At 41.7% G+C, this 16,021-nt stretch overlaps 2 protein-coding genes across 2 annotated transcripts; both read right to left on the reverse strand.

The window, feature by feature from the left end:
• Positions 1-144: 144 nt before the first annotated feature.
• plk1 (polo-like kinase 1 (Drosophila)) lies at positions 145-5,897 on the reverse strand. The gene is made up of 11 exons (XM_069167258.1): positions 5,224-5,897; positions 4,560-4,728; positions 4,075-4,219; positions 3,886-3,979; positions 3,552-3,777; positions 3,390-3,432; positions 3,158-3,255; positions 2,812-2,889; positions 2,035-2,189; positions 1,695-1,877; positions 145-1,564 (listed from the first exon to the last, which is right to left on the reverse strand). Exons 1-11 carry the CDS (start codon positions 5,584-5,586, stop codon positions 1,370-1,372), a joined length of 1,749 nt encoding a protein of 582 aa, XP_069023359.1. The 5' UTR covers positions 5,587-5,897; the 3' UTR covers positions 145-1,369.
• Positions 5,898-9,168: 3,271 nt separating this feature from the next.
• Positions 9,169-9,947, reverse strand: rasd3 (RASD family member 3). Its single transcript, XM_069167917.1, is given in 4 exon segments — positions 9,169-9,684; positions 9,686-9,840; positions 9,843-9,926; positions 9,929-9,947. Coding segments are annotated over 4 exon segments (513 nt in total). The 3' UTR covers positions 9,169-9,429.
• Positions 9,948-16,021: the final 6,074 nt, after the last annotated feature.

Consider the following 16,021-nt stretch of genomic DNA (forward strand, 5'->3'; position numbering starts at 1 on the left):
AGACTCTGCACTCCCTTTGGCCGATGACGTCCGGCTCGGAGGGTCTGACGGCGGAGACACCGTTGAGCTGCTGCAGCGCGCCAAAACATGTATGCGATGTGCAAATATCACGTCACAAGGAATTCTGATCGTATCGAACACATTTTAATACACAGAAACACTTTACCTGCACGGGCTCGGTCTTCAACTACTTTAATGTCAGTCCACCGTTATGAAATACAGATGGATCGGAAAAAAAAACTTTCTCACCGTCCCGCTGTGTGCAAATAAATATGCAAAACAAGAAAAGCCTAAATATGCAAAAACAATAAAACGGACGACAGTGCGAATAAGGGTCCACAGTGCAAAAGTTTTGAGTGAACTATTCCTTTAAAAAAAAAAAACTGCGAAATCAGCACGTTTTTTAAATAGTACATTGAGCCGAGATGTGCTGTGGAGGGAGTCGAGCAACATGAAGCATGAAATATATGTGGATCCTGACTAAACCATAACTACAACATCAACATCCAGCTAGTATGAAGCTTTTTTTTTTTTAAACAGTTTAAGGACTTTTGTCAAACACTTGTTTTCTGACTCAATAATAAACTTTAAATCTTTCGTGTGCAGACTAAATTCAAAAATTATCTTGTGGAGCAGCAAATTGGACTGAAACATGAGGTCACGGTATTATTTTTTTTTTACCTTGTTCAAGATCATCTTTATTTAAACTCAGGTGAAATTAAACCATCTTTACAACATGTCTGCAGGTTCCGCAGTATGTACAGGTTTGTACATCTTGATGGAAATGACATCTAAAATAGACTTATAAAATGAGCGAAGCGGAGCTACAAGCAGAATGTACATGATGATGATGTATTAACATGGTGCATATCTCTACACAGAACACAGATAAAAACAGACAAACTAGAGAAGCTTTTATCCATCCACACGACACGACGGACGCATGAACAAATGCCGACCAGGAAGAACAGAGTGAAACCTTGGAAAGACCATTCCAACTTCAAGAAGATAAATTTGAACAAAGTGAACATCATCGTCATCTTTCCCTCCTGTAATTCTTTGTTGTAATTCGTCAGCAGGACCGCGTTCACCGAAGCGTCGTCGAGAACGTTAAGACCGAAAGAGTTGGAGTTTCTAGAACCAGCAGAAAAGATAAAAATCAGTGAATAAAAGACTTTTCATTTACCACACGGAGAAGACTCGTTTTGGTGGTGCGTTGTCAAAGTCTCGAAGATGCCATTAAAAAAATCTTTACACTGTGACCCTTAAATAAAATATAGGAGGATTTAAAGGTCTGTCCCGTCCGGCGAGAGGCTGGAAGAGGAGGCCTAAGGTTAAAGACAGATGTCGGCTGAAGCCTGGAGGTTGTTTAATGTGCGGTGGTGGAAGGCTTGCTGTCCAACAGTTTCTCCACCATGAGCTTGGCGTAGCGGATGCGGCTGGCCAGCTCCTTGCAGCAACCGAACTCCTCCAGCAGAGACAGCTTGTAGGTGCGGAACTCTCGCTTCTCGTCGATGTAGGTCACCGCACCCATGAGCGGACACAGGATCAGCTTGGTGTGGTCCTGGCGGAGAAAAGTTAACACGAGACACAAGGTGAGGACGGGTGTGTGTGGTGTGCGCGCGCGAGACCAAGAGAACGCGACGAGCTGCCGGGAGACGGTTAGAAGATGCAGGTGGGCGACGACGTCTAACCTGGAAGAAGTTGATCTGCACGGTGCCGTTAGTGAGGTGCAGGACGATGGCGCTCTTTGTTCTGAACCAGAGGGACAGGTAAGGCAGCCGTGCCAGCTCGTCTCCTTCCCGCCGCGCCATGTTGGCGCCGGCTTTCAGCAGGTGCTCGCTCATGTAGTTACGGAAGTATTTCAGCAACGTGATCTGCAAGGAGGGGGGAAAAAAAATACACGAGGCTTAACGCCGCAGCGTAAACAGCAGGTCGCTGGCCTCGGTCGGCGGCACCAGTTCTACGACGTCGCGCAAACATCCGGAATTAAACTTTAAACGAATGAAATCAGGACGAGCTTTGACCCCTGACCTTCTTGTTGAGAGCAGAAGGGAAGGAGCGGACACTCAGGTAGGATTCAGCTGCCGTCTTGTCGATGTACTGCAGACTGTCTCCGTCCGTGTACATGATCAGACGAGTGTAGTCGTTGAACAGGACGCCCACGCTGTTGTCGCAGAGCTGGTAGCCTGGAAGAGACATTCAAACTCTTGATGAGGACCTTTTGAACCAGGAAATGTAGTTAGAAAGTCACTCATCTGTCAAAGAAATATTGTGTCACTGCTCTCTGGTGGACAAGATATGTAATAGCATCACTATTTCTCAATTACCTCAAACATACTGTTCGCAGTTCACTACAGTAGTTCCTTGTTACTTACTGGCTGACATAAGCCAAATATTAAAACCTTTGGTTCTTAATAGCATCAAAGAAGCTCAGCTGAACTCTTCACATCAAACTACAGACAAATGATGAATTTGGAGTTCTTGGTTTAATAAGGAACCAATTTTAGATTCAGCTTTAAAACCATTTGTGGGAGTTCTGCTATAATTCAAATGCATCGAAGACTTAAGGCCACATTTACCATCTTCTCCACACTGAGGTCAACACTGATCTACACACACGTTCAAATTATTAACCGCCTGTGCAACATTAGTGTTCAGTTATGTCCATGAGGACCAAAACAGACTCAAAAAAGAAATTACTGCTCAATTTCATTCCATAACTGACTTCATGACTTCTCTTGTTAAATCACAAGAGTTGCCTATAAGCATAGCTGGCAGATGGCCGTGGAATCAGAGTGGGATACTTACCCAGGCCATATTTATCAGAGTAGTCGACCCATTTGCTGATCCAGAAGATGGGAATACAAGCAGGATCCTCTGCTTCCTCTGGAAAAAGAAAAAGACAACATATTGTCTGTATGCAGCAGAGAAACGGTCACAAAGACGACCTACAAGTCTGACGTGTGCCACACGCACACTTAAAGGAGCAGTGCGTAGTAGGGTTTAGTAACATCTAGTGGTGAGGTTTCAAATTGCAACCAACCCGAGTGACCCTCCCCTCACTTTTTCCCTCAATTGAGAAGAATGTAGAAGCCCTTCTGTAGAACCAGTGTTTGGTTCTCCTCCCAACTGACGTGAAGACTCTTGCGCTCACCTTGGCGGATGACAGCCAGCTCAGAGGGTTTGGCGGCGATGATAACGTTGAGCTGCTGCAGCAGGTCTTTCAGGTGGCATTCTACCGGTTCGATCTCCCTACGCACAGAAGACACCAGTCAAATCGTTTATGCGAATACAAATGTGACTCTTTCAGAAATTCGGGTTGGGTCTGACGCAGTTGAATGAAGAGCAGAATGTCAGAGAAGCCAAACATTGGGCAAACATCTCACCTCTGCATGGCCTCGTCCTTCAAATCCGCCTTCTCTGTCCCCGCTGCAAAGACAAAACCAAATCTTCATCATTCCGAACACCGAACCCCCGACTTCAACATTTCGGCTTCGTTTCGATCGTTTGTTTGGTCATTTATTTTCAGGCTCTGTCGGGACCTTTACCGTTGTTGTTTATCGCGACCAGGGGGCGTCTCTGGCCGAGCTCCGTCGCCGTGGAGGGGGCGATAGAGAAGCGTGGCGGCACAGTGAGACAAGTAGTGGGCAGACGAACGGGGATGTAGCCCGATGTGAAGAACTCGTCCGCTTCCAGCTCGGCGATGGTCGGCCTCTGGGCGGGGTCGGCGTGCAGCATCCTCTTGATGAGAGAGGACGCGGCCGGGTTGATGTGCTGCACGCAAATATCACGTCACGAGAGGAGTCGGGGCCCGAAAACGTAAACGCACACACAATTCGGTTTGAGGGAACAGTGGGTGCGCGCTCCATGAAATCAACTTACCCAGGGGATGGTGTAGTTGTTTTTCTTGATGCGGTTGTAGGTCTCCTTCAGACAGGAGGTCTCGAATGGGGGCTTGCCCACCAGCAAAGTGTACCTGGGAGAGCAGAGAAAGGGAGGAAGTTTAAATGACTTCACCGGACTCGTGTCGACGAGTTCCTTTTCCAGGTGTGTTCTGGCTTTCAGACTTACAATATACAACCGAGTGACCAGACATCCACTTCGTAGCTGTGGCCTTTCTTGCAAAGCACTTCGGGGGCGATGTAGTTGGGCGTGCCGCACAAGGTCTTCTTCCGTTCGCCATCAAACTCGATCTTCGTGGCCAGGCCGAAGTCCCCTAGACGAGGAAGACAGACAGACAACCTTTTTGGAGAAGAGCAGAGTACAAGTGGCAGCTTTGTGTACATTTTCAGGACATAATAATGTCCTTATTCTCTGCACATGGAGGATGAAGTTTATCTGTGAGTTTAGTCCTCATGAGAACTTTCCCCACCAGCCGAGGCAAACCATTCATCCAGGAAGTGTGACAAAGTGCTGATTAGAGTACTTGGGCGTGTCCAATTCTTTACCGGAGCATCCGGTTTTGTTTGTGGGTTCTGTGACAGTCCTCTGGTGTTTATTATGCCTGTATCAGGTGCAGCAAAAGAATAAGTCCAGTTAAACTCTGAGGAAATTACCTATCTTGACCTCCATGTCGTCATTGAGGAAGATGTTGCCCAGTTTCAGGTCTCTGTGGATGACTCTGTTGTTGTGCAGGTAGTGGACACCCTTGAGCAGCTGAGTCATGTAGTAGCGAGCTTCAGGCTCTGTGACTGCCTTACGTCGCTTGTGCAACTCCAGCAGGGACTAAAAGAAGAGCTTTTGATTAGTCGGCATATTATCAAGAAAACAAAAAACGGCAAAGAAAACTCAAAAAAGGGGTAGCATGACAGTAATGCAGCCATGAGAAGGATGCTATTTTATATGAAATCGTTTGATTCAAGCTAAAAAAAAAACAAAAAAACATCACTGAATCTGCTGCATAATTAATCCAAAGCAAAACTATTTTTATTTTTAGTAGATTACCAGATCAATGCATAGAAACAAAAAAACGACATCAGTTAATGAGCTCTGGTATAAAAGCTCTGCTTAAAATGTTACATATTTCATAACTCCTTTAAGTCGGGATCGCGTTACAAAATCCCCCTGGCTTTTCTTATAATTTCAACTTCACACACTGGGACGGGACGGGACCGGACGGGAGGAGGAGGAGGGGGGGACAACGGAAGAGACCGCCGTGTTAACCGTCGGCCATCCGGACCTCGTTCACTGGACAGAGGCGGTATTTCTCCGTAAACTCACCCTCCTTCTGCAGATTTCCAGGACAACGAAGACAAAATCGTCGTCTTCGAAAAAGCCGTGAAAGCCCACGATGTTCGGGTGGTCGATGCTCTTGTGGATGGCGATTTCCGAGGTCATCTTCTCCCTCTGGTGCTGCTTCAGGATCAGGGATTTGGGCACGATTTTGCCTGCAAAAACCTGCTTCGTCTCCACGTCTGTGATTTCGTAGCATTTGGCGAAACCACCTTTGCCGAGGAACCTGCCCCGCGTGTATCTCCTCATGGTGCGTGGGTCCACCAGAACATCTGGGATTTCTTTGAGAGGCGCTGATTTCGGGTCAACATGTGCCGACGGATTCGCCGGCTTCGCAATTGCAGCACTCATTTTGGATTAAAGTGCTCTTCGGCGTCTTTAAAAAAAACTTTCAGAAGTCTTAAGCAAATTCCGGTAACGATATTAGCTGCGAGGGTCAAACTATTATTAACCTTACCCCCCTCCCCCCAACCGACGTTAGTTTAGCCCTGGAAACTAGCCTGCTCCCATACACCTCAAGATTTTAAATAAAAACTAACGTTACCTGCCTTTGGACGCGAACGTTACTTGGACATTTGATTGAACGAAGCGAAAGTGAATTTTAAGATGAAAAAAAACAACCTGAGGTAAATACGAAGTTAATCGCCAGCCTCGTCCCCCGGTGCCTGCAGCGTAACCCCGTTCTGCCTTTTCACAACAGCCGCTGATACAAAGTTTAAAATGCTCCCTCAGTCGTTAGGGCGCTCTCTGATTGGTCGGCTCGATTTGAATTCCGAGGAGTTGCAGCAAAGCATCGTGGGAAGACAGTGCAAAAATAGCCAATCGCCAAACGAGGATATTTCATCGCGCGGTGTGATTGGCTGAACGCCGGCCGATGGTTGCTGAACAAAGTACTGACGGGAAATGTAGTTTGAGTGGGATTTAAAAATAACTTTGGAGTAAATGTACAGGTTGTGAATTTAATGGTCACGAAGAACGGCTTTTACGCTCTTTGCTTTTGTAAAAAAATAAATAAATAAAAAGGCACCGTCTAAAATACTCTATGGACCTATATGGGAAGCGTTCTCAACATTTTACCCTCTAAACTAAATAACCAAATACACATGACGATTAAAAGCGAAAGTTATATTTGTATGTTTGTGTGGATCATTGACTAAATAAATGTGGATGCACGAGTATTTTTTCGGTTTTTTTTATTCCATTAATTTTTTCTACATATAAAGCCTCAAGTTTGTTAAAGATTAATCAATTTAAAAGCAGTATGCTTAACAAATTAGTCCAAATTCAGATTAACCTTAATCAACTAAAATGACGATTGCTTGTCATTACACGAATGCAGGCGAAACTAAACATATAACCCTTATATTCAAAAACATACTGACAGACCCAGTCTGCCATTTTCTTCTAAGTACATTTTCATAATAAAACTTATGTACATTTGCTTGATCAAACTTTTGTAGTTTAGATGTTATTTATTCTCTCGCAATAGGGGGCAGCATTCACAAAATACAGTGTAGTTGGTACATCAGAGGTCCCCTGTGTCTCATCCATAGACTGACTCTTATCTCTTTCTCTTATTAACAAGCACTGCTTTTCTCCACATAAATACGCTATCTCATTTGGAATAACTGTGATATGCTAAAACCCACAAAAACAAATTTATATTTTTTTCCCCCCAAATTGGTTTAATAATAATATTCTATTGGTAAAGCAGTTATTTAACTCAGAATATATTCAATTAGTTATTCAGAATTTTTGTCCACTTATAATACCCGTCACCCCGAAAAAGAATTTGCTTTTGCAATGGATGGATGACATTACCAAAGGTGTGATGTTGTTATTCAAGGGTGCTGCGATCCACTTCTCTTCCCTTGTTTGCCAACTTTGTATGACACCATGGTTGGAAAAGTATGCTTTCAGCCCTTCAACCAACAATAGAAGGATTAGCTCACTTTTCAGAAAGACATTGTCACTATAATCCACTTCTGGGGAAGGCTTATCTGAAAAATCCAGTGGAAAAAAAAAAGAACGTTATTTTCAAGATACTTGATTACGAACCTACAGATGTCTGTTTTAAAGTTCTCCATCAATGCTATCCATGAAAACTGTAATTGTAGAAATTAAGAAAGGACATTGATATGAATTGCCCTTTCTGCAGACTTATTATGAAACAACCATACACTTATTTTGGAACTGTCCATGTACTTTTATTTTTTGGAAAAAATTGACTGATTATATTCACTGTAACGTTTCTGCTGAATATTCAAACTGTACGAAGATGTGCTTCTATGTGTTTGTATGATGTCAGCAGAACAAAAATCAGTTCCACATCATACATCTTTTGATCATCTTAGCAACATAATATTCATAAAAGTGAATTTTGTCACGGAAAACCTTTATCTAGAATTTTTAGAAGGGAAATGTTACAATATACATTACACATTAAATAGACCATTGGGATGGTATAATTGTTATTCTCCAGTATTGCAACTGCTATAACTTTCTGCCTTGCAGGCTGCTACTTTTGCCTTTGCATCAATTGCCGATATTACTTTTATTTCTGCTGCTATTCTGCAACTAACAATCTTCAGAATCACTATTATCACCTCCACCTTCATCATAACAAATAAACCAGTAATGATGACTTTACACGAGGCTAATAAATGGATATAAAAGTCCAAATGGACCATGGGCCTGCTATTACAACCTGCACTGAGCCAATACATTTCCAGTTTTAAAGGAACAAAAAAAAAAAAAAAAAAAAAATTAAAATCATCTTTTAGTTTTGTGTTTTTCTTTCATTTGATATTTGAATGTGAGACTCCTCTATAATTTATATCACTTCATTTGATGAAGGGTAGCACCGGTTGCACTCCGATCGGGCGATATTTCATGATCTTGCAACAACAACCCTGTCAGGAGTCTCATGTTTTCTTCTACCCATTGTGTGTTTCAGGAAGAGTGCTATATCTGTCCAGCTGCAGATTATAAAACTGACACGGGGAAGAGGAGGAGAATAAGTGGATGAAGAGAGGACAGATGATGATATCCGTGGGTTTGTTTATCCTTGGGCCACTTAACATAGGTGTCCAAAACAGCACAATGCATCAAAGAGAGGAGCTATTTCTATGAAGCAGAGACTGATTTAAGTATTCACCGACAATCTGCTGACAATGACAGATGACATTCAGCATCTCAAGAATGATGAATTTATATGACTGTGTGGCTGTATTTGTGTAAGTGTTCACAAATGGGACTTCTTTGTTGATTTTAAAGTGTCTTATTTGTCATTGCGCAACCAAATCATTGTATGAATTAAAGTAAGATTCATAGACACAATGAAGTTCCTTAACAAATTAAAACTTTGAACTCAGAAAACTAACAGAGGTATTGTGTCTTTGTAAGTATAAACTCAAAGATGACCTTATTTTAAGAGGTGCTTTGAGTTTATTAGCTTACATTATTCACTGTCATCAATCAAAAGAGACGTAAATAATGAGTCTGCTGAGTTGTGAAGGTGTGAAGTATAAACATTTAGTGTACTATGTTGAAATTTACTTGTTATTTCTAGTTTATATTATACTTTTCAGAGATACATTACTTCATTGATTTGACAGTCAGTTACTTGGAAGATCAAGGTTTATCACTTTTTAAAATGCGATGCTTTATCCTGTGATCGGCAAGAAGTTCAAACTACCTTTACTTTGACCACCTACAACATAAAATGCTGCACATAAATCCAAAAATATATCACACTGACGGGAGTACTTCATAAGGAGTAAGCTACTTTTACCTTCGATACTTAAAAGTAGGCTAAATAGTTCTATTATTTATCTTGTGAAAGAGGCTATATAGGTTACGGTATAGTATGTTTACAAGGGTGTTACAATAGGATAAATTAAATCCCTGTTGTAACTCTTTAAGTTGGCTGTAAAGAGTGAGAATGAAACAGCAGAAACAAATCAATCAAGATTTGTTTTTATTGACATTAGATAAAAAATTGTGAGTCGTTAAAGTGCCATACCCCTAAACTTTGACTGTAAGCCTTGTGTCTTTCAAGCATCTCTCTTTTTGACAGTAAAATTTTATGTTGAGGATTTATTCTTTCCACTTCAAGACACGAACTAGTAAACTGTGATGACCTGAAACACAAAAAGAGTCAGCTGAGTCCTCCCTCCACCAGAACAGATGTGTCTATGACAGGATACAGCTGTTGTTCTTCTTCAGCGATGGTCTCTTCTTCTCTGCTGGTCTTGGTACAGTGTCTCTGCGCCTCCACCCCGCGGGGCTCAGCCGGTGCGGCTCGTTCACCTGATGCAGCAGCGAGCGGAACACCTGTTTACACCTGTGCGCGCAGACGGTAAAAGACGCGCTCTCGCCGCCCCGCAGCTCCGGAATCTCGTCGCGGAGCCGTCGCACCTCCTCGAAGGACCGGGGGTCGTCCACCGCCGTAAACCGGGGCGAAGGCGTCACTGTGGCGGATGCGGAGCTTCCGCACGGCCGGGAACGAGTAGCTCCCACTCGTGTCCAAGATCTCCAGACGCATCTTCCCAGACATACCCGCAGTGTCGTACTCCAGCACGCGAAGCTCCTCGACCGTGTGATGTACTTGTGCTCAAAGTAGTCGTGGAGGAAACGGCGGATGAGCGCAGTCTTTCCGACCCCTGCCGACCCAAGGAACACCAACCGTTGGGACGTCCCGACAGAGACATGCTGGTCTGACCTGTGGGACGCAGGGCTGCACCGCGGCTCCGACCGAGGATATGAATTGATATGACGATGGTCTCCTCTTAAAGCCGTTATTTATAGGCTCCTCTCCACCGATACAAGCCCACACTCGCATGAGTTTCACCACTCAACATACACACTAACAGACACTAAAAGAGCATGCAGGGCACCAAAAATGATTTTTGAACTGAATGTGTTTTACTGGTACGTCAACAATCACTCATGGTCACACAAGCACGAGCTCTTGTTTGCAGCACTATGAGTCATCGAACTTCAAGCAGCACTGCATCCTTCTCAGGAACTTCAACAGTTTCCATCCCCGTGTTTATATGTGATGAAGATAGGATATTAATCAGATATTGGCAAACAAACAAGTAGATTTGATTTTAGAATTTGTTTCTTCGGTAGGATATTTAGGGGTCCAAGCAGCATAGCTGCACGGGACCCTCTTGTCTTTGTTCCCGTTATTATTATTCCACTTACGCTTATTTTTCTCAGCTAAAAGTTATTGTGCAGCAAAAATTGATTCGGTGAAACTCACAAAATGTGTCGTGGAGGATCAAACTTTAAAATCAAACGAACAAAACACACTAAAAACTAACAAGAAATGTAAACCTTAAAAACCAAAAACAATACAGCCAACAAAATTCATAAAAAAAATAAAAACGTTTTTTTTTTTTTTCCAGCTTTCAGAGACAGACAGTCTGCACTAAGTGAGAGTGAGAGTTGAGAACCTAGTTTGCACACAGTCAGCCAGCTTGAGAGACTTTTGTTATTGGTTGATGTTAGCAGTTAACTCTTTAGCTCTCTGATACAAACATGCACAAAAATTATATAAAACAACAACCAGAAAATAAATAACTTTTTTGATCCTCAAGTCACAGCCAAGGGGTAAGAAAAATAATTACAAAATAAGTAGACCTCAGACCGTTGGTTATTTGTGAACTGAGAAAATTATAATGTGTTATTTATTAAAACCTGTTTAACTCAGACCATCATTTGAAATATGTTTTTGAAGGATCTTTACAGTACGGTACAGCAGCATTTCCCTTTTGCTCTTGGTTCATTATCCCCACATGGTTTTGTCATTGTGCTCTTAGGTACGGTCTGGCAGTCATAAAGCATTCAGGCGCAGGACTAAGACATACAGACACTGCGGTCGTGTACACCAGGTGTGAGTCATGGAGGTCTCATGATGGTCCTCCCACAGAGATCCGCTGTTTGATCCACACACACATTTTCTTTCAGAAATGATCATCTGCTGATTTTTGTGCCGTGCTATTAAAAACACAGGAAGGGAAGCTGTTTGAGTGGACCACACCTGGGGGGGATTTCTTGAGAAGCAGCTGGGTGTGTGATGAAGTTTGACAGCACAGCAGATGGTTGGCAGGATTTCAAAGTATCACATATTTGTATAAACACACCCATCAAAGGGTGGTAAAGAACTTAATTGTTTACCCCGAGGCTTGAAATTATTGTCACAAGATACAAAACTCTCCCCTGTGTCTTGCTGGCTCACATGTCTGTCTGGACGTGCCTGTCACTGCGTAAATAGATGATAATCTGACAATGTGAGCATGCATCAGTTTGTTCTTTCTCTTATCTTTTCATTTGAAAAAGGTCAGTATAAGAAGTAGTATAACAGAAGCAAACAAGACAGGAACAAATAAAAAAAAAAAAGAACAAACAATCCAACTGACAAACTCAACTGAGTTTACAGCTTTTTCAACTGCTGCAACTTTAACACATCCTTTAAAAAACAAAACTGTTAACTGTTTATGGCATTTTATAGGTCCTGTTGGCATAAACCGCAGCATCTTTGCAAAGCAAATACTTGTACTTGTTATGCACCAGTCTCAGCAACACTGTCAGGAGGGGTAATAAACTACTAGTGTAGACTACATGGTATGTAAACGTATGCAGGCACCTCGAAATCACACTTGTAAATTTCATTCAAAAACTATGGAGGTTAATGCTGCTGCCTTTCAGCCACAGGGGCATGAAGTGAGGTTGATGTTGGATGGTAAGACCAGGTGACCTTCAGACCTTGTTTAGAGCAGAGACCTATAAAAAAAAACAAGAAAAAAAACCTTCCCAAGCTCATTCCACAAAATTAGAAGCGCGTTCTAATCATATTTCCTTAAATAACCAGAGCAAAACCATGAAAAACAGAGGTATCCACATACATATGGGGCCCACAGTGAAATCAATTGTGAATCTCCTTCACATGATCTACACCAGATGGCAGCAGTACACACCTTAAAACAAGTTTGAGAGACAGTTGTAGTTCAAATGTACACGGGAATATTACTGCAGCTAGAAATATGAGACGTGCAGAAGTAAGAGCGTTACGTTTCTACACAGCAGGGAAACACAGGTGTGAGTAATCAAATCAGTGACGGCCTCATGTCATTTGAGCAGTGCAGAGCAGTTGTTCGAGTGCTGTGTTTTAAAAAACAACAACAACGTTGCAGTCAAAAAGAACAATTAAAAAGTTGTCATGTCCTACACACAATATAGGAGGTTTCTCTCTGTCTCTCTCTCTTTTTACAGATTTCAGCTGCTGACATTCTGAAGAAGCTTCATTCAAAGACAAAGGCCATGAGATTTGGTTTTGTTTTTATCAGCCTGCATAAAGGATTGAGTGTCCCTCTAGACTCTAGAGGGACACTCTGCTGGATCTGCTGGTGTCAAACATACGGCCTGCGGGCCGGATCCGGCCCGTCAGGGGGTCCAGCTCGCCCGCCAGATGACTTTGCTAAGTGTGAAAATTACAGAGAGACATAAATTGCATTTCTATGAGAAAATGGAGGTTTATGAGTACAAACGTTTTGTTATTTTTTTTTTTTAATCGATCCAGTAATTGCTTCAAAAATAGCGTAAATGGGCTGATGTCTGAGTTTTTGGTCTTTATGTTTCTAGTTTATTGTAGAAAGACCTTAAAATAGGGTTTATCATCCAAAAACCTTCACCAATGATTTAAACAAAGAGAAATATTGTCGTTATGTATGCGTTATTATGCTATGATTTTACTGGTCTGGCCCACTTGAGATCAAAGTGGGCAGTATGTGGCCCCTTAACTAAAATGAGTTTGACACCCCTGCAGAGATTTCCAGTGGATTTCCAGCCATGTTGGCAGTGTGCCTCAAATATGTCAATCTGTTGGTCCAGTCTGAAATATCTCTACAACTACTGAATGCACTCCAAAACAATTCTGGACGAGGAACATAAAGACTGGATGAATTGTAACAATGTTCATGATCCTCCTCTTTTTATGCCTTCTCGCTGCCATCCGTCCGTCCCCTTCTTGTGAGCATATGTCAATAATGCCTTTTGGGAATTTCTTTAAGCTTGGCACAAATATTCACTTGGTCCCAGGGATGAACTAGATTGATTTTGGGGTCAAAAGTTAAGGTCCCTGTGACCTCAATTTGACCTTTTCTCATGAACATGATATCTCAGGAACACCTCAAAGGAATTTCTTCAACTTTGCCACAAATGTTCAATTGGACTTAAAGATAAACGGAATAAATTTTGGTAAACAAAGGTCAAAGGTCAGGGTCAGTATGACTTTATATCAATCCTATCCATCCAGTACATTCTTGTACTTCTATCTTAAAATTTGGCACAAATATTCACTTGGACTCAAGAGTGAATTGATTGAAATGTGGTGTTCAAAGGTCAAAGGTAAGTGATCTCACAAAACACAGTGGCCATAACTCAAGAATTCATAATCATGACAAAATTTCACACAAATATCCAGTAAGGTAAAACGATGGAGTCATAATGTTTCATATCCAAGAGGTCAAAGGTCAAATTTGCTGTGACATCATAATGTTCTGCACCAACACATTTCTAGCCTTTACGAACACCATAACTCATATAACCATATTTCACATCCACGTCAGATACTGAATTGGTGACACTAATCTTTGGTGTCCACCTTGAAGCTGTGTGGATTTTTTAGATCTTCCGTCCTCTTGCAATGAATTATCCATGTTTTAGAATTTGAAGCTTCTTCGTCGCAACATCTATATTTGAAGTATTGTTCTTCTTTATCTCCTTCATGTCTCAGGAGTCTCCTCTTGTGTACATAAATACAAGAAACAAACTGTCCTTCTATGAATGGTCAACAAAAACCCTTTTTGCTGCAGATCTTGTCTTTTCATTATGTCCTGCTTTGTATTCACTTCTGCTCACTGTTCTCTCCTTTCACTCTTGTGCCATATTAATTTTTTTTGGCAGGCACATTTGGCTCAAGCCTGACATGTGTTTTCTTTTATAGGCTTTGCACACAAACAAAGACTCACTGAACAGGAATGGGACTATTATTGTGTTAATGTGAGCACCGTTGAAGCTCCAATTCATTCAGGTTCTATCGCGTCTGTGCTTCTCGAGGTTTTTATTTACAAAGTCTTCTTTTCATTATTCAGTATCAGAAACTGTATCTGCAGCTATGTGACTGTTTGACTTTGACTGTTGCAAGGTTTATTGAGATTTTTGATCCATGTGCATCTCTTACGTCTCTGAACATTCATCCACCTCAAGCCCCATCCCTGCCACGACTTGTTACCATGGCAACACGCAGAGAACCTGCAGTAAAAATTGAAAGAGGTTGGTCCGTGTGTCCTGTATCTGTGTTAGAACACACAAGTTTTACACTGTCTGACTGACTTCTTACTTTCTAAAGAGGAGGAGAGTCGAGTTTCCTCTGCAGAAGGACGGAGAAAGTAGAGTAGGTTACCTCCCTCTCCACCTCACCTTCCTTCCTCTTGTACAGTTTTGGCTCTGAAATCTCAAGGGGACGTGATGCAGGCTCTTTCTTCCTTCTCCCACACACGACCACATTTGCAAAATCATGACAATGAATTTTCTTATCAGAACAAGATGGTTGCCACATTGGGAATAACTGAAGAGAAATGGAGGACAAAAATGAAGTTGTAAGACACAGGGGAAATAATTGGCTAATTAATAGAGTCAATTCATCATCGGGTTTAATCCTTCAAATGAGATTTAATGAAAAATATGAAATAGCGACACACGTATCCTATTAACAATTTAAGTTCTGACCTGATTCGTCTCCTCTTCCTCCAGCTTTTTAATGTTAGAACTGTTATCACGGTAGCATCAATGGGACAGAAAGATTTCTGGCCCTCAAAGAAACTACAGTGCACCCGGAAAGTATTCACAGCGCTTCACTCTTTCCACATTTTGTTATGTTACAGCTTTATTCCAAAATGGATTACATTTATTTTTCCCCTCAAAATTCTACACACAATACCCCATAATGATAACGTGAAAGAAGTTTGTTTAAAATTTTTGCAAATCTATGAAAAATAATGAAAATATAACACACAAATATTCACAGCCTTTGCTCAATACTTTGTTGAAGCACCTTTGGCAGGAATTACAGCCTCAAGTCTTTTTGAGTATGATGCTATAAGCTTGGCACACCTATTCTTGGGCAGTTTCTCCCATTCTTCTTTGCAGGACCTCCAGTATTTCCAGTTTTGTTTTTTTTATACTTCCACGAAAGCAACTGCCAGAGACATTACATTTTGGGGTTGTCCATCCCGTTCTCATTAATGCAATATCTCAATGTTTTGAGGAGGTTTCTTTAAATCTGGCACAATCATTTACTTTGATTTAAGGATAAACTGTTTTCATTTTGCTGGTTAAATGTCAAAGGTCACTGTGACCTTACAAAACACTTTTGTGGCCATAACTCAAGAATCCTTAAGACAAAATCTCCATATCTGAAGCATTTGTCTCCTGTCATGGAACTTTGTATTTTGTGAGAATCAGCGTAGTTGGCCAAGTTCCTTCAGTCTTGACAACATAAAATATATTAATCTGGACAGACATGGATGTAAACTCCAACTTAACAGAGGCTCACGATCACAGGTAGTTATTCTACTTCTTTCCTTTTTTTCAAAGGATTGGTTCACTCTAATTACGATTAAGACGAGTCCTCCATTGTGCTAGCGTCTTGCGAGGCTTTACTTTACTCACATTAGCTTGCTAAATGGCTCGCAATGAAAATGTTAGCGTGCTGAGT

This window comes from Embiotoca jacksoni, unplaced genomic scaffold (genome assembly GCF_022577435.1).
Source record: "Embiotoca jacksoni isolate LCO1_2020_lvr unplaced genomic scaffold, fEmbJac1.0.p SCAF_4, whole genome shotgun sequence".
Classification (NCBI taxonomy): domain Eukaryota; kingdom Metazoa; phylum Chordata; class Actinopteri; family Embiotocidae; genus Embiotoca; species Embiotoca jacksoni.